Genomic DNA, 27840 nt, shown 5'->3' with positions numbered 1-27840 from the left:
AAAGCTTCTAGAGGTAGTTCCATGTTGGGAACAGGTTACGATGGCCTATAGTCTAGATGTAGCTATCCTTTTCAATGTATTTTCTCCTGATGTGTGTGGTTGACCATCTAGTCCTGTTTTCACCCACTCAGGAGGACACCATGGAGGTGGAGGAGTTCCTAAAGGAGGCTGCTGTCATGAAGGAGATCAAACACCCCAACCTGGTACAGCTACTGGGTGAGTTATTGTGGGACAACACTTTTCAGTTGCAGATGTCCTATAAATGTCTCTTCCTGAAAAGCCACTCTGTACTGCCATTGTCGGTGCTGTAACTGATGTCGTCACTCTGTCAGGCGTGTGCACGCGGGAGCCCCCGTTCTACATCATCACAGAGTTCATGACCCATGGCAACCTGCTGGACTACCTGAGGGAGTGTAACAGGGAGGAGGTGAACGCTGTGGTGCTGCTCTACATGGCCACGCAGATCTCCTCCGCCATGGAGTACCTGGAGAGGAAGAACTTCATCCACAGGTGAGACATGACATTCTCTCTCTTCCCATTTCTTACCCATCACTCATCTTTCCTGCTTCACTCTTTCATCACCTGTCCTTTTCTCCCCCAGACAAAGATATTAGACAGTGTATTTGGAAAGTATTCAGACCCCTTGACTTTTCGCAAATTTTCTTAAGTTACAACCTTGTTCTAAAATGGATTTTTTAAATATTTTTTTACCCCTCATCAATCTACACACAATAATAACCCATAATGACAAATCAGTTGTTTTTGGTTGCAATTTTTTTTTTGATAACATTTCCATAAGTATTCAGACCCTTTACTCAGTACTTTGTTGAAGCACCTTTGGCAGCGATTACAGCCTCGAGTCTTCTTGGGTAGGACGCTACAAGCTTAGCACACCTGTATTTGGGGAGTTTCTTCCATTATTCTCTGCAGATCCTCTCAAGCTCTGTCAGGTTGGATGGGGAGCGTCGCTGCACGGCTATTTTCAGGTCTCTCCAGAGATGTTTGATCGGGTTCAAGTGGGCTCAGGCTGGGCCACTCAAGGACATTCAGAGACTTGTCTTGAAGCCACTTCTGTGTTGTCTTGGCTGTGTGCTTAGGGTCGTTGTCCTGTTGGAAGGTGAACATTCTCCTGTCTTGAGGTCCTGAGCGTTCTGGAGCAAGTTTTCATCAAGGATCTCTCTGTACTTTGCGCCGTTCATCTTTCCCTCTCCCAGTCCCTACTGCTAGAAAATATCCCCACAGCATGATGCTGCCAACATGCTTCACCGTAGGGATGGTCCCAGGTTTCCTCAAGAGGTGATGCTTGTCATTAAGGCCAAAGAGTTGAATATTGGTTTCATCAGACCAGAGAATCTTGTTTCTCATGGTCTGAGTCTTCAGGCGCCTTTTGTCAATCTCCAAGTGGGCTGTCATGTGCCTTTTACTTTTACCACTGAGGAGTGGCTTCCATCTGGCCACTTTACCATAAAGGCCTGATTGGTGGAGTGCTGCAGATATTGTCCTTCTGGAAGGTTCTCCCATCTCTACAGAGGAACTCTGGAGCTCTCTCAGAGTGACCATCAGGTTCTTGGTCACCTCCCTGACCAAGGCCCTTCTCCCCTGATTGCTCAGTTTGGCTGGGCGGCCAGCTCTAGGAAGAGTCTTGGTGGTTCCAAATTAATTCAATTTTAAGAAGTATGGGGGCCACTGTGTTCTTGGGGAACTTCAATGTTGAGACATTTTTTGGTACCATTCCCCTGATCTGTGCCTCGACACAATCCTGTCTCGGAGCTCTACGGACAATTCCTTTGACTTCATGGCTTGTTTTTGCTCAGACATGCACTGTCCACTGTGGGACATGTCCTCATGTCCAACCAATTGAATTTACCTCAGGTGCACTCCAATTAAGTTGTAGAAACATCAAGGATAATCAATAGAAACAGGATGCACCTGAGCTCAATTTCTAGTCTCATAGCAAAGGGTCTGAATACTTAGGTAATTAAGATATGATATTTTTTATTGTTAATTTGCAAACATTTCTAAAAACCTGTTTTCACTTAGTCTTTATGGGATTTTTAGAAAAGGGCTGTAACATAACAAAGTGGGAAAAGTAAAGGGGTCTGAATACTTTCCGAATGCACTGTGTGTGCTATTGCTGTCAGATTGACTTTGCCCCAGCATGTTTTATGATGGTCTAGAAGATATGATTTATGTCCTGCCGTCAATTTAAGCTTGTCGAGACTCCCCTGCTTGCTCAAGTGTGCACGCAACGCCATCACTTCAAGACATGGATATTAGAAGAGATTGCCATCCAAAATAAAAACATAGTGCTGCCTTTGACGCCATGTTCTCTTTGCTCTAGGGACCTAGCAGCCCGTAACTGTCTGGTAGGGGAGAACCACCTGGTGAAGGTGGCAGACTTTGGACTGAGCAGGCTGATGACGGGGGACACGTACACGGCCCATGCTGGGGCCAAGTTCCCCATCAAGTGGACTGCCCCGGAGAGCCTGGCCTACAACAAGTTCTCCATCAAATCTGATGTCTGGGGTGAGTTTGGAGATGCGACAGTAATTCAAAGACAAAATGTATTTAGAATGACTTATACTGAACAAAAATATAAATGCAACATGTAAAGTGAAGATTCCATGAATGTTCCATACGCACAAAAAGCTCTTCTCTAAAATAGCATGATCAATACACAGGTGCACCTTGCGCTGGGGACAATAAAATGGAACCAAAATGTGCAGTTTTGTCACACAACACAATGCCACAGATGTTTTGAGGGAGCGTTCAATTGGCATGCCTACTGCAGGAATGTCCACCCGAACTGTTGCCAGAGAATTTCATGTTCATTTCTCTTCCATAAGCCGCCTCCAACGGCATCTTAGAGAATTTGGCAGTACATCCAACCGGCCTCACAACCACGTGTAACCATGCAAGCCCAGGACCTCCACATTCGACTTCTTCACCTCTGGGATCGTCTGAAACCATCCACCCAGACAGCTGATGAAACTGGGTTTGCACAACCAAAGAATTTCTGCACAAACTATCACAAGCGGTCTCAGGGAAGCTCAACTGCGTGCTTGTCGTCCTCACAAGGGTCTTCACCTGACTGTAGTTCACTGACTTCAGTGGGCAAATGCTCACCTTTGATGGTACAGTAGCACGTGTGCTCTTCATGGATGAATTCCGGTTTCAACTGTACCGGGCTGACGACAGACGGCTTGTGTGGGTGAGCGGTTCGCTGATGTCAACATGATCAGAGTGCTCCATATGGTAAGGGCAGGCATTAAGCTACAGACAGTCAACATAATTGCATTTTATCGATGGCAATTTATGAATGCAGGCCCATTCCTAAGGCCCATTCTCATGCCATTCATCCTCCGCCATTACATCATGTTTCAGCATTATGATGTACGGCGCCATGTTGCAAGGATCTGTACACAATTCCTGGAAGCTGAAAATGTCCCAGTTCTTCAAGGCCTGCATTACTCACCAGTCATGTCACCCATTGAGCATGTCTGGGATGATCGACGTGTATGACAGCGTGTTCCTGGCAATATTCAGCAACTTCGCACAGCCATTGAAGAGGAGTGGGACAACAGGCCACAATCAACAGCGTGATCAACTCTTGCCCTAATTCATTTATTTCAATTGACTGATTTCCTTCTATGAACTGTAACTCAGTAAAATCGTGCAAATTGTTCAGTGTTTACGATTACAATGTCATTAATAGTCCTGTTTTTGCATGAAAATTGACTCATCTCTGTACTTCATCCCAAATTCCCAGCGTTTGGAGTGTTGCTATGGGAGATCGCCACCTATGGGATGTCTCCGTACCCTGGCATAGACCTCTCCCAGGTGTATGAGCTCCTAGAGAAGGACTACCGCATGGACCGTCCGGAGGGCTGCCCAGAGAAGGTCTACCAGCTCATGAGGGCATGTGAGTATGCATACACTGAGTGTACAAAACATTAGGACCACCTGCTCTTTCCATATAGATTGACCAGGTGAAAGCTATGATGTTAAATCCACTGCAAAATGGGGTGCAGTGCAACTCAATATTAGGAAGGTGTTCGTAATGTTTTGTTCACTCGGTTTACATCGGATAATGGCTGATTAGCACAACCTGGCTGAGCCAGTCAGTACTGGCTAAGTTTGTGTAATGTCTACTGGAATTAAATTATTGACTAGTATCAAACCTCCTTTCCTGGGATTTGTCTTGAAGGGATACACCTTTTGTAAAATGGACTTTTCATAGGTGAGGAGAATTTATACAACAGGTTGGGGTTAGTTCAAATGCAACAAAAAGATATATTTTGACTTAATTTAACAATAGCTGTATCCCTTCTAGACATGACCAATTTCCTGTTCTCTCCTCTCCCAGGCTGGAAGTGGAACCCTGCGGAACGGCCCTCCTTTGCAGAGACCCACCAGGCCTTTGAGACCATGTTTCAGGAATCCAGCATCTCTGACGGTGAGAACACCTGTCTCCTGTCACAATTACACACGTTACAGCTGAATTGAAGACAGCAACTACAACTTTAATTTGAGGCATTAGCTGTAGGTTTTGTGCTTGTTGCAAAAAGATCGGACCGAGAGATTTGGGTCATTACCATATGTTTTCCAGTTGCTCTACATCAGAGTAAGTAGTAGGTTAAAACAGTCTCTGATGCTTGTTTGTGTGTATCATGTGACAGAGGTGGAGAAGGAGCTGGGGAAGAAAGGGAAGAAGGTGACACTGGGCCCCATCCAACAGGCTCCACAGCTGCCCACCAAGACCAGGACTCTCCGTAGGAATGTGGACAGAGATGGAGACAGCCCCGGTGAGACTTATCTACCCCTCGTCCGAATACACTGCACCCTAAAGTGGATGGAACCCATATTTAAACCGATGCCATTGGGACAATGTTCTACTACATTTTCAATGCTCCAGTGTTTTCCAAACTGATGATTTGCATATCTGTGTGTTCACCCAGACGCCGTGGAGCCGGAGGTGGCTGTGTCCCCCATGCTCCCAAGGAAAGAGCGTCCGTTCCTGGACAGCAACCTGAACGAGGACGACCGCCTCCTGCCCAAAGACAAGGACAAGTCCCGCAACAGCCTCTTCAACCTCATCAAGAAGAAGAAGAAGACTGCGCCCGCCCCGCCCAAACGCAGCAGCTCTTTCAGGGACATGGACGGACACGCGGAGAGACTGGGGCTAGCGCCCGACCCCCGAGACGACTTCAACAACGTCTCTTCAGCCTTCAGTGTTACACATACCATCGACCCCAGCAAGTTCCCGAGTGCTAACAACAATGGGGTAGGGGGTACTACCAACGGGGGCCCCACCTACCCAGGCCCCCTGTTCCCCCCGCAACATGCCAGGAAGAAAGGTACGCCGGTGGTGCCCAGTGTAGTGGGTAAAACACCCAATGAGGAGGATATAGTCTCTAACTCCAAGCGTTTCCTGCGCTCCTCCTCGGCCTCTAGCATGCCCCCGGGCTCAGAGCGCACTGAGTGGAAGTCAGTCACGCTGCCACGCGACCTGCATAAAGGCCACTTTGACTCCGGCACCTTTAGGAGCAAGCCCGCCCTGCCACGCAAGAGGGCCAACGAGAAGCCAGAGATCAGCGCCCCTCGCATGGGCACCCTGACCCCCCCGCCCCGCCTGCCTAAGAAGACAGAGGACATGTCAGATGATGTGTTTAAGGACGCTGAGCCCAGCCTCCTGACGCCCAAGCTTGGCAGAAGGCTTCTAGGGTTGGGGGTGGACACCTCCAAGACCAGCGCCCTGCAGGCCGAGCTGCTCAAGCCCAACGTGTTCCCTGCTTTGGGGGCAGCCGGGGACGAGTGCAGGGCCCGCCGCCACAAACCCAACCTGGACTCCTCCGGCCCCAGGGAGAGAGGCAAGTTCCAGAAGACCAAACCTGCTCCCCCTCCACCCCCCAGTGCCAAGATCTCCCGCAGCCCCACCCACGAGCTCCCCTCACCCACAGATGCCAAAGCCAAGGCCTCAGACCCCCACTACCCATCTAGCTTCAGTGACCAAGTCCGCTCTCCCCTGGAGGCCCACAAGAAACTCAACCTCAACACCACTTCCTCCAAACCACAGCCATTAAAGACCACCTCCTCTTCAGTGTCTGGCTCTACCTCCAGCCCCCTGGGCTTCTCCTCCCTCAACTCCCCAGGAGACCAGACCTCTCCCACAGCCTTTATCCCCTTGATGAACACCCGCCGCTCCCTGAGGAAGACACGTGCGCTCCCGGAGCGCCAACCCAACTCGGCCATCACCAGGGATATGGTCCTGGAGGGCACGGAGCAGCTGCGAACCGCCATCGGACGCAACTCTGAGCAGACAGGCAGCCACAGCGCCGTGCTGGAGGCGGGCAAGAACCTGTCCAAGTACTGCGTTAGCTACGTGGACTCCATCCAGCAGATGAGGAACAAGTTTGCCTTCCGCGAGGCCATCAACAAGCTGGAGAGCAGTCTGCGCGAGCTTCAGATCTGCCCTGCTTCCACCGGGGGCGCCATCGGAGCGCAGCAGGACTTCAGCAAGCTGCTCTCGTCTGTCAAAGAGATCAGTGACATCGTTCAGAGGTAGCAGAGAGGCCACATTGACTGGGATAAAAAGCTGAACCTACCCCCCCCCCCTCGCTGCATGTAATGTTCCATGGCCGTGTTTCCTCACCGTGTTTGTGCTGAGGTTGAGAGCAGGACATGTTACAGTGCCACTGGACGGTTTAAGCATGACGCACACCTCAGAGGAAGACTTTATTCAGCTTTCCAGGAGGTCGGAGAACACTAAAGACTGGTTACTGTGTTCAGAATCAAAATTCAGAAGTTAGTTTTCCTTAACTATGGAGGCCTGGGCCCAATTCTGCATCAATCATTGTCAATTATGACACTATAGACAAAACACATGTCACATTCTTTCCTTTACTGTTGTGGTTTACAATGGGAAGTGCACATTGTCTCTACCTTATTCCCCTTAGCTTGCTGCGAATGGTAAAGATGTGCGACTCAGTATTGCGCCATAGAGGAAAGACCACCTGGGAACATTTTGCATCTGAATAAAGTGCCTTAACACTATGGGGAATTACTTTGTAATTCTACTGAAAGCCAAACTTTAAACAGAGCAGTATGGCCTTACAAATACTGAACACTGTCTCCAACTAAACTAGATGGATCTGAATGTTTCCATCAAGATACACCTTGGAGTTGGATGGCTTGTAATAAATGGAGGACATGCATCAATTTGTCTTACTACTTAACAAACCAATGAAATCTCACTGTGTAGTCAGGGGGTGACCAAGACGTGTTTCTTTCCTACTTGTCATTGAAATAATGATTTCAGTTAAATGTACCTTTGCCCTGTCTGACTGCGATGCCATCAACCACAAGCTGCCTTTATTTCAATGTTGACTCCTTGTTTTATTCTTCCCATAAAAATCATGCCACTACTTTTGTTGGATCCGAGCAGCCTCAACATTTGACTAATTTTGCTCCTTTGTAAATAAGCACACTTTCTTTTTCCTCTTCCATTTGTTCCTCCCTGTAACATTAAAATACAAAGCAATTTGCAACACAATGTCCTGTGTTTTTACTTCACAGTATCGGTGGAAGTGTGATTGTCCATGGACAATGTGACGAATGACGCAAGCAGATCAGGTTATGTATTTCTGTCTAGAGCATGTTATCGTCATCTTAATCATGCACAGCTCCTTCTATTTATACACGTACGTTGTGACTCCGATAGCAGAGGTGGGACAGCACAAGGAGCCATCACTAGCCCCTGCAGCCAATCCCCACTCCAATACAACATGGAAAGAGTAAAAAAAAAGACATTTCTCTCTCCCCTCTTAACAAGAGTTAGGAGGAAATGGACCACACTTTCCCTGTACCCAGAGACTGAACAGAGGGAACCATCAGGTATCAATAGTGAGTAGAGGAAGTCTGTCCATACACATTTATTCATAGAAACTATGTTACACAATTCCCAAGCACGAAATACAAGCATCCCACAAACAACTGTACAGATCTCTACGAAGCCAGCATGGTTTGTTTATCCTCAAAGTAGCATGGTCACCAACATATATAAGCTATATACACAGCTGCCGAATTGGGGGAATTATTCTATGGTACAGAAATTGAGTCGGGATGAGTGTCACTCATCCAATATGGGGCGTGTTGCTTGGTCTTGTTATACAAGCCTATGGGGAGAGCAGGCTGGAGAGAGAACCCTACACCTGTGGTGCAGACAGGTCTAAGATGACCCTTAGCATTGATCTGGGGTCAGTTTGAATTCCTCACCTCAGAGTAGGGTAAACTTCTACCCTAGTCTTTTTTTCCTCATTGTTAAACCAGTTCCATGTTCTCCACTACAATATTACCATATAGCAAAACAATTTGACAGCAGTATGTAGAGCAAGTGCAGCAAAGAAAATATTTAACATTAAATCATAACAAGGCAAACCACAGAAAATGCTGTTAAGGACAGGTTGTATTGATATGGGGCAGGGGTGCAATGAAACTGATGATCAGTTTTATTTGAAGTGTCATTAAGTCATAAATCCCGCCCCACCCCCCCGCCACGCACACCCTTTCCTGTGACGTCATGTAGGTAGAGGAGATTCTGGGGAATTCCAGGTCTCTTGGGCTTTAAGTGTCTACTACACTAGTGTTGCCACACTGAGGTGTACTGTACGACACCATCAGGATGAAATATCTGTCTAGTATCAGAGCTTCACCATAAGGACCAGGGGGAAAGCTTTGGCTAAGGACTGCTCTAGACCCTGTTCAACAACTGGACCGAACACACACACACACATCTGCCACTGCCGATAGCGAGCTGTAGCGGGGCTGCGTCATACATTACTACACCAATCCCTTCACTAACCATTTCAGTTTAAAACAGTCCTAGATCATTAAACCATGCAGGACTGACGCGGGGGGAGTGTGTCTGGATAGCTTCATGTCAACGGCGGTTATCGACTACACAGGCTTTGTTTGGGATGTGGTGGATGAGATTTGATTGGTGTATATAGTATAGGTAGAAGCTATAAAAGGAAACGTTTAAAAAGCATTTATTCTGGTTGTGTTATGAACATTTACCTATCTTTGTCAGTAACCCATGTCTTTATATATATTAAATGTGTGTGGATCTGGGTTTCCATGGCAGATGAGCTGGACTGAATGGGGCAGACGAAGAGAGGGAACAAGAGAGAAGTGAGGAAGAAGACAAAGTGAAAAAGGTGGGGGAGGAGGAATGACAGATTCATAGAGAGGTACACTCCCATTCAGCCCATCCCTCATTCCCTCCCCCCACCCGTGCCCCGCACTCATGCAGCCCCAGTGGAGTGGGGTGGGGGAGATGGAGGGAGGATGAGAACAGAGAGGCGTTGGTCATTAGCAGCCGCAGCCTTCCCTCTGGGGCTGTGGTTCGTTGGTTATTAGCCGGCCTCCCTGGGGTGCGGAGGGCTTGTGCTGGACACCAGACTCTGCAGCATTCAGGTCCAGACTGCCGTCCTGGATGTTCTGGTAGATCTTCTTAGCTGCCTCCAGGAAGGCATCCTCCACGTTCTCACCCCTGGGCAGAGGCAGACACAGTCAGTCACACCGGTTAGGAACACAAAGCATTTCAGCACATTTCAGACCAAATGTGAGGTAAAAGCAGGCAGTGGCCTACGCCTTACGTTTTTGCGCTGGCTTCCAGGAATAAGAGACCTGTAACAAGGAATGGACACAAGATGGAGTCAGACTACTGCAGAAGAAAATTACAGATCCCCAACCATCCTCCTTACTCATACCTATGCTCAGGGGTGCAACTTTCACAAGACATGTCCCCCCCTACATTCTGTAAATGCATTATTGTCACCCCACTTTTATCATTGGTATGTCATACAAAACGAGACAACAGTGTGCTTTAGGACCGTGAGGACGCCCCCAGAGCGGTCGGGTAGGCTGTTTGGAGTGTTTATCTGACTGGATTAAAAAAAATATTTAAAAAAAACTCCCTCCCTCTCTTTGTATACAGTACCAGTCAAAAGTTTGGACACCTGCTCATTCAAGGGTTTTACTCCATTGTTACTATATTATAGAATAATAGTGATGGCATCAAAACTATGAAATTACACATACAGTATGGAATCATGTAACCAAGAAAATGTTAAATCAACATATAATTTTAGATTCTTCAAAGTAGCCACCCTTTTCCTTGATGACAGCATTGCGCACACTTGACATTCTCTCAACCAGATTCATGAGGTAGTCACCTGGAATGGAGTTCAATTAAACAGGTGTGCCTTGTTAGCCCTCGTGATATGCAACTTTCCAGGGAAGTTAGAAACCAATATACACAGGCAGTCAGGAAAGCGAAGGCTAGCTTTTTCAAGCAGAATTTTGCATCCTATAGCACAAACTCAAAAAAGTTCTGGGACACTAGTCCATGGAGAATAAAAGCACAACCCTCCCAGCTGCCCACTGCACTGAGGTTAGGAAACACTGTCACCACCGAAAAAGCCACTATAATTGAGAATTTCAGTAAGCATATTTCTATGGCTGGCCATGCTTTCCACCTATATACCCCTACTCCAGTCAACAGCCCTGCACCCCCCACAGCAACACACCCAAGCCTCCCCATTTCTCCATCACCCAAATCCAGATAGCCCATGTTCTGAAAGAGCTGCAAAATCTGGACCCGTGTCTTTGTGAGATGCAGACTAGGTGAACGGATGATCTCCGCATGTGTGGTTCCTACCGTGAAGCATGGAGGAGGTGGTGTGATGGTGCTTTGCTGGTGACACTGTCTGTGATTTATTTAGAATTCAAGGCACACTTAACCAGCATGGCTACCACAGCATTCAGCAGCGATACGCTATCCCATCTGGTTTGCACTAAGTGGGACTATCATTTGTTTTTCAAAAGGCCAATGACCCAAAACACACCTCCAGGCTGTGTAAGGGCTATTTGACCAAGAAGGAGAGTGATGTACTGCTGCATCAGATGACCTGGCCTCCAGTCACCCGACCTCAACCCAATTGAGATGGTTTGGGATGAGTTGGACCACAGTGAAGGAAAAGCAGCCAACAAGTGCTCTGCATGTGTGGGAACTCCTGCATGTATGAGAGTGTGTGCAAAGCTGTCAAGGCAAAGAAGAATTTAAAATATATTTTGATTAGTTTAACACCTTTTTGGTTACTACATGATTCCATATGTGTTACTTCATAGTTTGTCTTCACTATTATTCTACAATGTAGAAAATGGTAAAAATAAAATAAAAACCCTTGAATGAGTAGGTGTGTCCGAACGTTTGAATGGTACTGTATATAGCGTCTCTCACTCGCTCTCTATGAATGTGTCCTCACTTAAGCGTTCACCTCTTTTGCATTCTCCCTCTGTACCTGAATGTATGCTCCATTTACTCTCTTTCACCCTCTCAATCAGAGACGAGTTGCTACTTCTCAAACTCTCCATCTCTCCCTATATGGAGGAGTCTCTTCTCTCTTGGTCTCCCTCACACTCCCCCTTCCAATCACCTTGTGAGAATTGGGGGGCCTGGGGGCATTCTCACAGCCATTCAGATAGGGTGGAAGAGAGAGACAGATTGATGCGAGTTACTCCTCTCCCATCATCCCTCTCATTGAGCCTGAGGGTGTTCCCTGTCTCACCGTTCTCCTCAGCGAACTGCTTGGCCTCCTCATACGTGACATCTCTCTGGGCCTCCAGATCTGCTTTGTTACCTATGAGAATGATCACCTGTGGGAGGACAGAATGAGTCGGTCAGTCCTCCAGGCACCACACACATTTAACACAGTGGCAGTAGCATCCTCACTCACTCACTTATAGTCAGAAAACGACATACGAAACAGCTCACACACTTCACTGAGCGTGAGCTCTTACAGAACATTGCACCAGTGGGAGAAAAGGATTCAGCAATACTGTATCGGCTCCACACCGTGAAAGATACAGATATTAATATTAGAGGTCGGCCGATTAATCGGAATGGCCGATTAATTAGGGCCGGTTTCAAGTTTTCATAACAATCGGTAATGAGCATTTTTGGACACCGATCATGGCCGATTACATTGCACTCCATGAGGAGATTGCGTGGCAGGCTGACTAGCTGTTTATGCGACTGCAGCAAGGAGCCAAGGTAAGGTGCTAGCTAGCATTAAACGTATCTTATAAAAAACAATCAATCAAAACATAATCACTAGTTAACTACACATGGTTGATGATATTACTAGTTTATCTAGCTTGTCCTGCATTGTATATAATCAATGCAGTGCCCGTTAATTTATCATGGAATCATTGCATACTTCGCCAAACAGGTGATTTAACAAGCGCATTCGCATAAAAAGCACTATCGTTGCACCAATGTGTACCTAACCATAAACATCAACGCCTTTCTTAAAATCAATACACGGACCTCCCGGGTGGCGCTGTGGTTAAGGGCGCTGTACTGCAGGTTGTACGCCCAACCAAGTTAAGGGCGCTGTACACCCAACCAAGGTTTCCAGGTGCACAGTGTTTCCTCCGACTCATTGGTGCGGCTGGCTTCCGGGTTGGATGCACGCTGTGTTAAGAAGCAGTGCGGCTTGATTGGGTTGTGTATCGGAGGACGCATGACTTTCAACCTTCGTCTCTCCCGAGCCCGTACGGGAGTTGTAGCAATGAGACAAGATAGTAGCTACTACAACAATTGGATACCACGAAATTGGGGAGAAAAAAAAAGGAAAAAAGAAATCTACACACAAGTATATATTTTTAAACCTGCATATTTAGTTAATATTGCCTGCTAACATGAATTTCTTTTAACTTGGGAAATTGTGTCACTTCTCTTGCGTTCTGTGCAACAGAGTTAGGGTTTATGCAGCAGTTTGGGCCGCCAACTTCGCCAAACGGGATGATTTAACAAAAGCGCATTTGCGAAAAAAGCAAAATCATTGCACGAATGTACCTAACCATAATCATCAATGCCTTTCTTAAAATCAATACACAGAAGTATATTTATTTAGACCTGCATATTTAGTTAAAAGAAATTCATGTTAGCAGGCAATATTAAACTAGGGAAATTGTGTCACTTCTCTTGCGTTCACTGCACGCAGAGTCAGGGTATATACAACAGTTTGGGCCGCCTGGCTCGTTGCGAACTAATTTGCCAGAGTTTTATGTAATTATGTAATTAGAAGGTTGTGCAATGTAACACCAATATTTAGAGTTATGGATGCCACCCGTTAGATAAAATACGTAACGGTTCCGTATTTCACTGAAAGAATAAACTTTTTGTTTTCGAAATGCTAGTTTCCGAATTTGACCATATTAATGAGCTAAGGCTCGTATTTCTGTGTGTTATTATATTATAATTAAGTATATGATTTGATAGAGCAGTCTGAGCGGGGGTAGGCAGCAGCAGGCCCGTAAGCATTCATTCAAACAGCACTTTACTGCGTTTGCCAGCAGCTCTTCGCAATGCTTCAAGCATTGTGCTGTTTATGACTTCAAGCCTATCAACTCCCGAGATTAGGCTGGCAATACTAAAGTACCTATTAGAACATCCAATAGTCAAAGGTATATATGAAATACAAATTGTATAGAGAGAAATAGTCCTATAATAACTACAACCTAAAGCTTCTTACCTGGAATATTGAAGATTCATGTTAAAAGGAACCACCAGCTTTCATATGTTCTCATGTTCTGAGCAAGGAACTTAAACTTTAGCTTTTTTTTACATGGCACATATTGCACTTTTACTTTCTTCACCAACACTTTGTTTTTGCATTATTTAAAACAAATTTAACATGTTTCATTATTTATTTGAGACTAAATCGATTTTATTTATGTATTATATTAAGTTAAAATAAAAGTGTGCATTATTCATTCCGTATTGTTGTAATTGTCATTATTACAAATATATATATATAAAAATTAAAAACAGCTTTTTTTGGTCCTCCAATCGGTATCGGTATCAGCGTTGAAAAATCATAACCGGTTGGTTGACCTCCAATGAATATACAACTTCCAATGCATCTGGGCACTAGTCATGTCCCATTTTCCAACGGGAGACTGTGGTCTTCGGGTACAAACAAGCAGACAGTCTGAGTGAGTTTACGATGTTGACGTTGTATAAGCAAGCTAAACGCATATTCTAATCTGTACATGAAAGCAGCGTGATTTGGCCATAATCATATAGTCAAAATGCAATTTAGAGATGGATGGGGCTCTGGGGCATCAATCATACACACTTGGGTGTGCTGCGTTGGAATACAGCAGAGACACAAAGAGCATTAGATGAGAGAATGCAAGAAGGAGTAACTACTTGGTAGTACATCCAACCAGACACAGTGTGTTTGACAGGCAGCTGGAGTTGAGCAGTGTGAAACCATACTCACAGTATTTGGGTTGGTCAGATTTCTGGCATCAGTCAGCCAGCTGCTGAGGTGGTTGTACGTACTTCTCCTGTGGAACACACACAGGGAAGACATTACATTTACATTTAAGTGATTTAGCAGACGAGTGGGAGTTAGTTAACCTGGTGGCAGGTCGGGACAAAACCGAGTGTGCCACATCATAAGTGGGACCAAAGGAGAGGCCGTGACGAATGGAGAAATGTTCCTGGGTCTGTATCTATATATATCCTTTCACTAATAGAATAAACTTTCTGATATCACTTACTGATTCAGTTTTGACAACAGTTCTTACAGTCCGAGACACGGGTGTCAATATGGCTAGGGAACAAACGAGCAATCGAATCCCAATTCATAAAACAGAGGCAATAATATGCTGCATAGACACCAACTACTATTAGTGGGAAAACTACAATATAGAAATACTGCACTACTTAAAGCTTTACTCTGAGCCTATGCTTTCTATGAGAGGAGACACACATTCCATTGTTAGTTTAGATGGCCACTGATACATTCTCACAGTTTGGGGGAGGAAGGTGGGAAGGGCAACAGGATGCAGACACCATGTTCGTTCAGGAAGAGAGGGCCATCTGCCCCTTTTCCTTTCCTTTGTCTCCCACACAGACATATAGGCCTACAGACCGAGAGCAATCTGACTAGTACAGCTAACGGGGTGGGTTGTGTATTGTAGAACAAGCTGAGGGGACTAGGTGGGAGTAGGATGAAGTTGGCCCTTGATGCTTATCGGAGGAAAGTTTTTTTTTCTTCTTTTCTGTATGGTTTGAGTTGGATTGGGGAAGGGTAATTTGACCGTAGCTCTTTGCCTACAGACAGCTTCTACCTGGAGCATTAAGGTTTGGGCACGTCGGTGTGTGTGTGCGCGTACCTGGTGATGTCGTAGACCATGAGTGCGCCCGCGGCCCCCCTGTAATAACTACGCGTGACGGCCCTGAAGCGCTCCTGGCCCGCCGTGTCCCAGATCTGCAGCTTGATCTTCTGACCGCTCACCTCGATTATCCTCGTGCCAAACTCTACGCCGATCGTGTGGGGGCAGTCCGCCATGACTGGAGGAGCGAGAGGTGGGGAAAGGAATAGATCGTCAGTATAGCTATGAGGAATCCAAGGAGGCAACATTCCTCTATAACACACAGAATTCAATAAATATCAAAAACAGAGTATTGTCACTTTGTCAATAGACATGAAGAGACTCTGGGGAGTGAACTACATCAGAGATCTGAAAATAATGACGAGATGCTCGTGTCTCCGCCCAAACAATGAGAGTCATTTCCCAAAGGCGGGGAAGGCAGACGACAAGTGTCGGGACAAAGTAAGCCCATAGAAATGCATTGGTGAAACCTCTTGCTTCGCATCTTCTTCACAGACTACATCTCCCATCACGGAAGTCTGACTCAGTCGACCTTCCCGCAGCCTGCCTCCCTTTCTCGCTCTCCCTTCCTCCTCTCCGGAGTGTCAGACTGCTGTGATTAACTTGCTCTCTACTCTATTTACTGTTACTACACCTCCTCCTTCCCCTGCACAATCTCTTTCCTCTCCCTACCATATAGAACAGCCTGCCAGTGGCACAGCTAGAACCAACTTGAACAGCACCCATATACATACGCATCTTTCCACACAGTCACAAACACATCCAACCACACAGAGAAAACAGGTGCACCCTTGACCGTATACACGCACTTCATCACCTCCATTGTGAGGGAACAGAGATTGCAGGTGGGTTGGGTTGAGTATCCATTTCAGACTGGCAGATCAGTTGGTTTTTACCACTTGCATTTCAATCTTAACCAGAGACAGGGAGGAAGTCTTCAAACCTGGCATTCAGCACTCACAAAGCAGCTGCCTGTTCCGAGCCCAAGTCTACGGGCCATGCAGGATGCGATGCTAAATAGATGAATGAGGAGCAGAGCATCTGCATTTACTGCTGCCTGCTAATAATGCCATTAAAATGCATTCAAACGCCTGGGTGTTATCGTGAACTGACTGAGGCTACAGCTGAGAAAGCACACACAAATAACATGAAGCAGACACACATTTCAAAGTGGCACCCACACTCTCCCCTTTCTCAATGAGCTGAAGTCGTCAGAGGGGATTTAAAGTGAAACAGTCCATTCCTACAGCCTGCGTGAGATGGGGGGGTGTCTGTTTGGAGTCAGTGGGGAGCCGGGGATGTACTTACATTTCTTCTCTGTGAACTGGTGAAGCAAACATGACTTCCCTACCCCCATGTCCCCTACAGAGAGAGAGAGAGAGAGAGAGAGAGAGAGAGAGAGAGAGAGAGAGAGAGATGTGTCAGGATCCATGTTCAAATATTAACATTACATACAAGACGGAGAGGACAAAAAACACACAGACATACAACTTGTTTCATATTTTCCTATGAAGGGATTTGTTTTCACTGACCACTCGGTCTGACCAGGAACAACTCTGGTTGTAACACAGAAATAGCACCTTCCCTCTCCCCCTCGGACATTGTTAACAGAATGCTATGGTGGTTGCCAGTTGTGTGCTTTACACATATGGAGGGCGCTTGAAGAGGCAGCATGAACAGGCCTGCAGGGCTTTGTCTTAATAGCTGGCATGGTCACCTCTAGTGGAGGAGAGCAGAGCATTTTATTTACATTTTAAAGCTGCAATATGTAACGTTTTGGGTGTTCCGACCAAATTCACATAGAAATGTGAGTCATAGATCTGTCATTCTTATTGAAAGCAAGTCTAAGAAGCAGTAGATCTGTTCTGTGTGCTAGTTCTAGGCTTCCCATTCTTGCGTCTTCTGCAGTCGGTTTTGTACATTTGTTCAAACAGCTGAATAATACAATATTTGTAGTTATTGAAAATATATGTCACAGCAGTTTAGATGGTACAATATTTCTGAATACTTGTTTGTTTTGTCAAACTGAAATTCGGCAAACTACTCAAATTTTAGCAACCAGGAAATAGCGGAGCGATTTCTGCATATTGCACCTTTAAGGCTTATATACGAATGTCTGCTCTAGCTACGGAGCTAAAGTGACGTGTGTGTGTGTGTGTGTGTGTGTGTGTGTGTGTGTGTGTGTGTGTGTGTGTGTGTGTGTGTGTGTGTGTGTGTGTATGACCACATTAATGTCTAGGTAACAGACAGCAAACAAGAGGGGGCCTTTGGCAGTTGTCAAACAAGTCCACAAAGTTGACATTGAGGTGGGGGTTTTAAAGGCCTCAACGCAGCAGAGTAAACAAGCTCCAGGGAGTTGGAGAGATATGGAGATTTAACTTCCCTATTTTGAGGTGCCAAACTGGTTGGAAAATAGACGAAGGGGAAGAGTGGAATGCACAACAAGATAAAACTACCACCACAACTCAGAACATTTTGGCCTGGGCTATGCACCAACAATGCACAAGGTTATTGTACGCTCATTGCTTCTGTTGGTAATTTAAATCAAACAGGAGACCAATTTAAGTTCATTAATAACACTGTGACGAGCACATTGTCGGTACAGTATGTCATTAGAACACAAACCATTTAGCTTTGCTTAGGCTAGCTTCCGGGGAAAACATTTATTGATGAAAAAAAACCACAGAGATGGCGACCCACATACCGAATCAAAAGGAATCTGCTGTAATGGGGTCATGGTTGAGACCTGGAGTAATCTTGACCACATGACCTGACCAGAACCAACTCCTGAGCTACGGTTCTAGTCTCGTGATTGGTGCTCTTTCAGTGCTTGTAGCATCTCAGTGAGCTGTGTGCTAACTGCAACCAATGGGTGACCTACATACAGCACTGTACACACAAACAAACAGGCCTCCATTCCAATCCAGTCAACACACATGCTCGGGCCTCACTTACCGATGATGATGTATTTAAAAATGTAGGAGTAGTTGTACGGTGCGGTGGCCATCGTGACTCTGAAAGAGAGAGAAAGGCTCAAGGTGAGTCAGAGAAAGAATCAGGGTGCTGTCTATGAACCGACTCTAGCTGGGCATCATGCAGAAACCACACATTATCATTGAATTCTGTCTGTCGACATCACTCACTATCCCATTTAATTGTACAGTGCTTGGTTTGACCACACACTTAGTCAACTGAAACATTGCATCTCGCTGCTCGACCACTGGCACTCCATAACATTAAACTACAACATTATGCCTGGCAGATAGCATGGGCCTGTGAATTGGTCAACATGCTCAGTAAAGAATGATGTCACCATGTCTCAGACCGTACTAGACAGACTGAGCAGCTGGTGTGCTGTATGAGAACTAAAACATTATTCTAGGTAGTATGAATAATTCCTGATGTCTCAGGATTCCTGTCATGTGATTTCTCAGTTAGACAGCAGGCCCAGGAGCACGGACCTCTCAAACATATGGGTAGGACTCAACCCAGCTGGAAGAGCTGAAACCATCTGATAGCGATGGATCTGACCACATAGAGTCAACGTATTAGTAACTCCAATATCGGATATTAACCTGCAGGGCCAAACTCAACTGATGTCTGTCCATCAAATCAGCATGAAGAAGTCAAGCTTCACCCAGCTATCACTGGAAAGGTCCCAATTATCTCTCCTTCCTCCCAAAGTGCACACTTTTTCACTTCCCTTCACTGATTTGAAAGGACATTTCTGGTATAAGAAACATGGTGGAAACTAGCTCTAGCTCATGCCTCCACCAATCCAACGCGTTTAGATTTGTGGGAAGTGGTGAACGAGTGTACACTTCAGGAGAAAGGAAAGATTATTAGGACGCACCCTGTGGGCAGGATGTGTAAGAAGAGAAACCAACCAGGATTTGACTCTTAGCTAGGCTGAGGAAAAGAGACCTAAAAGGGGAGGGAGGCTGCAAATTATTATTATTATTATTTTTTAAATCAGACAGGGAGGGTGATCAAAGATCACACACACTGATGGACAGGGCCTGTCAGGAGAGTTCTTCCAAGAAGCCATCTTATTCAGAACAGTACCACGGACTGGAACAAGTGGAGACGGGGCAGAGCCAGACTCCAGACTCCTCTGTATTACTATCCCGAGATGCACCTACAATTTGAAGTTTCCATTATGATCTTCAGGCCAGCAGCCATTAACTAATGGGGTTAGTTAGAGGATGAATAACCACCAATTACAATATGGATGTTATCATTCTGAGAGGCTCATTAATCAAATAATCGCTTAGCCACTCGTTTTCATCAAGATGAAGATAGAGAACTTCTCTCGATGTAGCCTAATCTCACACAACGGAAGCTAAAACAAAAACAAGTGCATAGGACCAAATGGGTGTTTATGTCGGGTTGGTTGATCATCACCATTATGTACCATGTTCAATGGCGCGTTTCCTCTCTCTGCATCACAAACCTCACGCTACAACTGCTCTGAGAACTCAGACAGATGTCGGCATAAACAGAGAGGTTTAAATTGAATGGTAAGCATTAGCCTTGTCCTGTGCTTAGCCAGTGGGGGGACAAGGCTATACTCTCCACAACAGCAAAGGCTTAGGTCCATGGTCCCGGGCAGACTGAGGTGTGTGTATGAACATCATTAAAAAGAACAACGACGATCTGCATAGAAAATAAGCAGCTATTTTCTATGATACACTCAGATAAATATGAGGCTTCTAGCCAACTGTGTCATCGATACAGCAAGTACAGGCAGCCAACATCCCCAGCAGTGTTGTGTCACTTTGAGGCAAGCGATTTCATTAGACTTCACATTCAGGAAATTGCATCATATGTGCACAGCTCCTTTTAATCTCAAATGAAAGGAGGATGTTACATTAGGCTGTAGAAGAGGAGAGGTTTTAAGAGGGATAGCGTTTCCTTGCGTCTCCCGAGTCCATTATACAGAGGCTCTGTCAGAACCATTAGCAGGTGTCATTTCACAAGAGTACCCAAGGGAGGACAAGTAGCACCTTTAAATTCCACTTAACAGTCTGGCTAGATACTGCATGGAAACACACAGGTCTAGGCCCTAAGTAATTGGTATCCCTAGATACCAGCTACCCACACAACCCACCTGTTGCCTTTATGCTGAGCGACATTCATTCATATGGGTTAGAATTATAACTAACTACAACTACAGTAGCAGTTAATTTTGGACACCTACTCATTACAGGGCTTCTTTATTGTTTCACTATTTTCTACATTGTAGAACATTAGTTAAGATATCAAAACTATTAAGTAACACACATGGAATCATGTAGTAACCAAAAAAAAAGTGTTAAATCAAAATATATTTTATATATAAGATTTTTCAATGTATAGTTTGGACACACCTACTCATTCAAGGGTTTTTCTTTATGTTTTACTATTTTCTACATTGTAGAATAATAGCGAAGACATAAACATTGAAATAACACTCATGGAATCATGTAGTAACCATAAAAAGTGTTAAACAAATCAACATATATTTTAGATTCTTCAAAGTAACCACCCTTTGCCTTGATGACAGCTTTGCACACTCGTGGCATTCTCTCAACCAGCTTCATGAGGTAGTCACCTGGAATGCATTTCAATTAACCGGTGTGCCTTGTTAAAAGTTAATTTGTGGAATTTATTTCCTTCTTAATGCGTTTGAGACAATCAGTTGCATTATGACAAGGTAGGGGTGGTAATACAGAAGATAGCCCCATTTGGTAAATGACCAAGTCCATATTATGGCAAGAACAGCTCAAATAAGTAAAGAGAAACGACCGCCCATCATTACTTTAAGACATTAAGGTCAGTCAATACGGAACATTTCAAGAACTTTGAATGTTTCTTCAAGTGCAGTAGCAAAAACCATCAAAGGCTATGATGAAACTGGCTCTCATGAAGACCGCTACAGGAAAGGAAGACCTCGAGTTACCTCTGCTGCAGAGGATAAGTTAATTAGTTACCAGTCTCAGATTGCAGCCCAAATAAATGCTTCACAGAGTTCAAGTAACAGACATCTCAGCATCAACTGTTCAGAGGAGACTGCACAAATCCAACCTTCATGGTTGAATTGCTGCAAAGAAACCACTACTAAAGGACACCAATACGAAGAGGAGACTTGCTTGGGCCAAGAAACACAAGCAATGGACATTAGACTGGTGGATATCTGTCCTTTGGTCTGATGAGTCCAAATTTGAGATATTTGGTTCCAACTGTCGTGTCTTTGTGAGACGCAGAGCAGGTGAACGGATGATCAGATTTATTTACTGAGACTGCTCTTCTCTGTATCACGGAGGCGCTCCGCACCGCTAAAGCTAACTCTCTCTCCTCTGCTCTCATCCTTCTAGACCTATCGGCTGCCTTCGATACTGTGAACCATCAGATCCTCCTCTCCACCCTCTCCGAGTTGGGCATCTCCGGCGCGGCCCACGCTTGGATTGCGTCCTACCTGACAGGTCGCTCCTACCAGGTGGCGTGGCGAGAATCTGTCTCCTCACCACGCGCTCTCACCACTGGTGTCCCCCAGGGCTCTGTTCTAGGCACTCTCCTATTCTCGCTATACACCAAGTCACTTGGCTCTGTCATAACCTCACATGGTCTCTCCTATCATTGCTATGCAGACGACACACAATTAATCTTCTCCTTTCCCCCTTCTGATGACCAGGTGGCGAATCGCATCTCTGCATGTCTGGCAGACATATCAGTGTGGATGACGGATCACCACCTCAAGCTGAACTTCGGCAAGACGGAGCTGCTCTTCCTCCCGGGGAAGGACTGCCCGTTCCATGATCTCGCCATCACGGTTGACAACTCCATTGTGTCCTCCTCCCAGAGCGCTAAGAACCTTGGCGTGATCCTGGACAACAAACTGTCGTTCTCAACTAACATCAAGGCGGTGGCCCGTTCCTGTAGGTTCATGCTCTACAACATCCGCAGAGTACGACCCTGCCTCACACAGGAAGCGGCGCAGGTCCTAATCCAGGCACTTGTCATCTCCCGTCTGGATTACTGCAACTCGCTGTTGGCTGGGCTCCCTGCCTGTGCCATTAAACCCCTACAACTCATCCAGAACGCCGCAGCCCGTCTAGTGTTCAACCTTCCCAAGTTCTCTCACGTCACCCCGCTCCTCCGCTCTCTCCACTGGCTTCCAGTTGAAGCTCGCATCCGCTACAAGACCATGGTGCTTGCCTACGGAGCTGTGAGGGGAACGGCACCTCAGTACCTCCAGGCTCTGATCAGGCCCTACACCCAAATAAGGGCACTGCGTTCATCCACCTCTGGCCTGCTCGCCTCCCTACCACTGAGGAAGTACAGTTCCCGCTCAGCTCAGTCAAAACTGTTCGCTGCTCTGGCTCCCCAATGGTGGAACAAACTCCCTCACGACGCCAGGACAGCGGAGTCAATCACCACCTTCCGGAGACACCTGAAACCCCACCTCTTTAAGGAACACCTAGGATAGGATAAAGTAATCCTTCTCACCCCCCCTTAAAATATTTAGATGCACTATTGTAAAGTGGTTGTTCCACTGGATGTCATAAGGTGAATGCACCAATTTGTAAGTCGCTCTGGATAAGAGCGTCTGCTAAATGACTTAAATGTAAATGTAAAATGTAATATTTAGAATTCAAGGCACAGTTAACCACTTATTTTGGTTACTACATGATTCCATGTGTGTTATTTCAGTGTTTATGTCTTCGCTATTATTCTACAATGTAGAATATAGTACAAATAAAGAAAAACCCTTGAATGAGTAGGTGTGTCCAAACTTTTGACTGCTACTGTATATAAAGAGACGATCAGGCATCGCTGTTAGAAGCTGCCTGCTATTTATAGCAGACACCTCTCTGAATTATTATCCATTGCTGCTTATATGGTATTATAGTCTATTCCATAGTCTATAAGAAAGGATGGGTGATAATCAGGAATATAGACACACATACAGTCATTTACATTTGAAAATATTCAAACAAATGCTTGGATTAAATATAGTCTCAAATTGAAATCAGCCTTGTTTATGAATACATGATCTGACTTCACATAAGAGCATCAACTTTTCAGGAAGAGAGAGGGCATTCTCAAGATCGATTCAAATAATTCACTTGTCAGTAATTCAGTCTCACACTATAGCCGAGAGTGGACATCTGTAATGCAAGTAGAAGGCACAAGGGAACAATGGGATCTGATTACAAATCAATCACCCTGAATAATAGCCTACACATACAAGTCTTCTAACTTGCGATTAATTGTGACTAGGCTATCTGTTATCATCTCTAGAGAATGTTTCCCTCTATCTGAGAAGTTTCTCTTAAGTCTGTGGTTCAGTACACAGCAATTATAAATGCATTGCAGTTAAACCAGATGTTGGAGATTAAAATGGCTATGCAATAGAGCCTGGTGCAAACCAGAAAAACACATGATGTGGCCTGCTGTTCAATGACCAAGTTTTCCTGCTAAACAATATAGTACTATGACAAATGCCTCAGGCTAGAGCTGGGGTGGGTTGACTTGAGAGAAGATGGGAGAAGGTGAAGAAGAGGAGTGTTAATGGAGAACAGTCCGGGTGAAGAAAGAGGGGTGAATTAGGGACGCTCACATTGTGATATAAAGAGGCAAATTGAGTAAACTAATCACGGAAGACTGATATTTAGGATCATCTTCCAGAATTGAATGAATTTGTGCTAATCATCGGAGGGGGTTAATTCCAGGTCAAGGTGTCCCCGTCACCTCATCCTCTTGGCATGGGGTTGGTCAGAGACCCTTGGGTGCCACTCCCCTGAAGTGGCCTACAACAAAATGGCCCCACTCCCCATTCCAGCTCTGCCTGCTTGAAAAACAAAGTGCAGCGAGAGTACAGTAGAGAAGTAAACAAGTAGAAAGACAGTTGAGGTGGTAAGGGAAGTCATGTAGTTAGCGTGTGGGATAAGCTCCAATAAGGGATTTGATACACTGACCGGGACGTGCACTAGTATCACAGCCTGCCTTGCTGCTCCCCTCACATGACCCTCTGTCATGTGGTGCCTCCAGACTCGTGTGAGTTTTTCCATAAGGCGAAAGCTATAGGCCTACTAGAGCTGTACACACTAGAGCTACTCCTTCTTTGGGTAAATTATAGGAATAATTCCCTTTTTCCCCAAACGAGGCCCTGGAGAAGTATACATCCAAGGAGAGTGTGATTGAGAGCATGTGACCAGACTGCAGTCTCAGCACTTCTCCATACACTAGCACTGATTCATAAAACAGAGCGCTGTCACCTTATCACATCCACTTCCTGTTGTTGAACAAATATAATTGGTGTCACATACTGTACATCTGGGCTATTTTTTCTTTTCCTCATTGTCATATTGCTATGCTGCTATACAAACAAATTCCTGCTGTAAATTGCAGAAGCGCATTTGGGTTGTGATCACCATTACCAAAGGCAGAGATGGAATGGACAAATCAATTGTAAAACTTGGGTTCAATCAGTGCACATACAGTGTATTTCTTTCACTGTGTGATCCGCCATTTTAAGGGAATATGTTTCCAAAGTAAAATTCAAGGTCAAGAAAATACCAAATGCCTCAGCTCAGAGGAGAGGAGTATCTCAGGTGATGACACATCTACATGAATACATTCATATCCCATCCTAATCAAAGCCTCATTCTTATATCAAATAAATATTTCAGTGATTGACAGTAAAGGCTGGCCCGAGACAAGGCCTAGATATGGATGCATGCTGTGTCATCTATGTCATTACTGGATAGCTGGCTGAGCTAAACAGCAACTGTACTATACATTTTTAAACTAAGGGCCTGTGCAGTAAAAAAATGTAATTTTCCTGTGTTTTAAATATATTTCCACACTATGAAATTGGGTTGGCCTGCCTGCCAGGCAGAATAAGTTAATAGACAAATAACAAAGAGAGTGTGCCCTCCTCTCTGCCAATAAGAGCTAGTTTTTAGGTTACATGTCCATTCCATTAGGCCAGGGTTTCCCAAACATAGCTGATTCAAATAATCAAAGCTTGATAATGAGTTGGTTATTTGAATCAGTTTTGTAGTGCTAGGGCAAAAATCAAAACATGCACCTAGTGGGGCCCCAGGACAGAGTTTTGGAAACCCTGCATTAGACCCCTCAATCAGACCACTCCTGGCAACATTTAAGCTTGAGAAATTGTTTGTTTGTTTTTTACAACTTAAATTGAAAACAATGACAGTAATGTACTTAATTGTTACCCAGAAATGATTTGATATTGAGATTAAACGGCAGCGTTGGACCTTTTAATGGGTGAATGAACGCCACAATTTCAGAACAATACAGTTGGCTTGTGACAGTGTAGGCTAGTGGGAGGGCATAATCTAGCTAACTGCTCATGACAGTTAAAGCACACATCTGACTATAGCTAGCTTCATGAGATGAAAAGGTTGATCAACTAATTACCTACGAATACAACACCCCAAAGCCTCGATCTACTGGCCAACGACGTTAGTTAGCTGATGCTATCAACACAAACTGTGGCAATAGTCTGTTTAGAAAGCTAGCATATTGGTTTATTGTTTAGACGGGACTCTAAAATAATGAATTGTAAAATGTACTGGCAGTGAAGTTGGGACAGGTGTGTGTTAAATGGTTAAATGTCCAGCTATGACCATAACGTACTAGACTAGTTAACATTAGCCATCTCCATTGACCTGCTAGCTAACTAGCTAGCTGGAAACAGGCTAAACTGGCTAACTAGATAACCACAATACATGTGTCATCATTTATTGGCGAACAGGTAGCTAAGCCGTGTCGACCTAAAGGGAGGAATACCGTTACCATGACATGAGCCTTGATAACTAAGTTAGGCGAAATGTTGGGGCCAACAAATGATAGCTAGCCAGCGTAACGTTACTATTTCGGATACTACAGTAGTTAGCCAACGTTAGCTCAAAAGCAATGGCCTGTTACCCAAAACGACAGACACCTGGCTAGATCCACAATGGCTAGACAAAACCACGAGTGCCTGTGAAGAATGGTAATATATTACACAGCGCAAGATAGATAACATTAGCTAGTAGACACTTTACTCGTTGGCTAGCTAGCCGCTAACTTAACTATATTAGCGTAGTAGCTTGCTGCTAGCTAGCCACTATAATTTGTAACACAGAAGGTTCAAAGTTTTACAAATGTGTCAGCTATATGTGGATACGAACACTCCTATATTATGTTTATATTCTTACCGGAAATTGTCGATGTAATGTCTTGGGCTCTTCAGAAGAGATCTGCAGGTTATCCTGGCTGAAGTATCTACCTTGCCTGCCTGTCCAAGATGGCTGCTTGCACTGCACAGGGTTTTTCCTTCTGTTGTGTGGCTTCTGGGACAAAGGGCAATGCATATGGGGCGATTTGCGCTGTTTGCACTAATTATAAATGCGCAATGAAGTGCGCAAACTGAAAAATCATCATCAATGTATTGGACGCGATAGGTAGTGTCGCCGATGTTAAACAGTTTTGTGGCATGAAGAATCACTTATGCTTTGGTCGGTGTGATGACAGTGCTGCATCCGACGGCCTCAGCATACATGTGTGCGAGTAGACTAACCTAATATTCTACCATCAGTGTCAAAGTACAGTACTATATATTTAATTGCTGGTCCTTTTGTTGTGGCCCCACACTAGGAATATTTATAAAGAAAGACCTGTGTTGGGAATGGGATCTAAGCCAACTACAACATATTCCATAACTAGACTTATGATTTGTAGATCAAATGTATTTTCTTTATGATTCACACCCAGACACATTAACAATAAGATTATCTATTTTGTAAACCTCAGAGGCTATCAGACCCAATTCTCTTTTGTTGATATGGAATAGGCTATGGAGGGAAGGTTTCATGCTGCATGTAACTTGTTTAAAAATGACTTGACAGGAGTCAATTTGTATCTACTGATGGTGTTAAATAAGGTTTCCTCGATATGAAGAAAGGTGTCCCGCAGGGGTCAATTCTGGCCCCTGTGCTTTTTACTGTTTACATTAACAATATCGACTTCCACTTGTGTAACCTGCACTTGTATTTAGATGATACTGTTGTGTATGCTATTGGCCCCACGGTTGACCAGGCTCTATCTGACCTACAGTCTGCCTTCATTGTATAACATAAAACTTTATTGACCTGAAATTAGTATTGAATGCAGGTTAAGTATATGTTGTTCTCTTGAGCACATAACTCTGACCATTTAATCATATGTACTTTGGATGGTGTCCACATTGATCGTGTCCCTGCTTATCTGTGCATCTGGATAGATGAAAAACTGTCTTTTAAAAATAATATTGATGAGTTAAATGGGCTTCTTCTATAGAAATAGGTGTAGAAGGTGTTAAGGAGCCTTTTGGACCAAGACGTGGGGCTCCGGTGCCAGTTGCCGTGCAGTAGCAGAGAGCTCTGGATAAGAGCGTCTGCTAAATGACTTAAATGTAATGTAAATGTAGAACAGTCTATGACTTGGGTGACTGGAGTCTTTGACAAATGTTTGGGCCTTCCCCTGACATCGCCTTGTATATAGGTCCTGGATGGCAGGAAGCTTGACCCCAGTGATGTATTTGGCCGTACGCAC

The 27840-nt window shown here is 44.9% G+C and overlaps 2 protein-coding genes across 5 annotated transcripts in view; one reads left to right on the top strand and one right to left on the bottom strand.

Annotated features, from left to right (window-relative positions):
- LOC124006697 (tyrosine-protein kinase ABL1-like) overlaps nucleotides 1-7547 on the top strand; it is a 52341-nt gene extending 44794 nt beyond the window's left edge. For all 4 annotated transcript variants that reach the window (XM_046316778.1, XM_046316776.1, XM_046316777.1 and 1 more), the window contains 7 exons: nucleotides 132-216; nucleotides 333-510; nucleotides 2342-2526; nucleotides 3770-3922; nucleotides 4367-4456; nucleotides 4680-4805; nucleotides 4959-7547. In XM_046316778.1, coding sequence (XP_046172734.1) covers nucleotides 132-216; nucleotides 333-510; nucleotides 2342-2526; nucleotides 3770-3922; nucleotides 4367-4456; nucleotides 4680-4805; nucleotides 4959-6565 — 2424 coding nt within the window. In that variant the 3' untranslated portion in view covers nucleotides 6566-7547. The remainder of the gene's footprint in view (nucleotides 1-131; nucleotides 217-332; nucleotides 511-2341; nucleotides 2527-3769; nucleotides 3923-4366; nucleotides 4457-4679; nucleotides 4806-4958) is intronic.
- A 368-nt stretch (nucleotides 7548-7915) lies between these two features.
- Nucleotides 7916-26779, bottom strand: LOC124006698 (ras-related protein Rab-14-like). The gene is made up of 8 exons (XM_046316780.1): nucleotides 26466-26779; nucleotides 18211-18269; nucleotides 16564-16617; nucleotides 15256-15433; nucleotides 14355-14421; nucleotides 11631-11718; nucleotides 9657-9687; nucleotides 7916-9550 (listed from the first exon to the last, which is right to left on the bottom strand). Exons 2-8 carry the CDS (start codon nucleotides 18260-18262, stop codon nucleotides 9370-9372), a joined length of 651 nt encoding a protein of 216 aa, XP_046172736.1. The 5' UTR covers nucleotides 18263-18269; nucleotides 26466-26779; the 3' UTR covers nucleotides 7916-9369.
- Between the last annotated feature and the right edge of the window lie 1061 nt (nucleotides 26780-27840).

The sequence above is a fragment of the Oncorhynchus gorbuscha genome, linkage group LG20 (assembly GCF_021184085.1).
Source record: "Oncorhynchus gorbuscha isolate QuinsamMale2020 ecotype Even-year linkage group LG20, OgorEven_v1.0, whole genome shotgun sequence".
Taxonomy (NCBI): Eukaryota; Metazoa; Chordata; class Actinopteri; order Salmoniformes; family Salmonidae; genus Oncorhynchus; species Oncorhynchus gorbuscha.
The sequence above is the reverse complement of the archived record's forward strand: the minus strand, read 5'-3'. Positions and strand labels throughout refer to the sequence as shown.

Coding starts and splice junctions, on each gene's coding strand:
- LOC124006698 (XM_046316780.1), bottom strand. CDS start 18,262: ATGGCCACCGCACCGTACAACTACTCCTACATTTTTAAATACATCATC. Junction 15,434..16,563: donor CCAGTTCACAGAGAAGAAAT/GTAAGTACATCC, acceptor TCGCTCCTCCAG/TCATGGCGGACTGCCCCCAC. Junction 11,719..14,354: donor ATCTGACCAACCCAAATACT/GTGAGTATGGTT, acceptor GTCCTCCCACAG/GTGATCATTCTCATAGGTAA.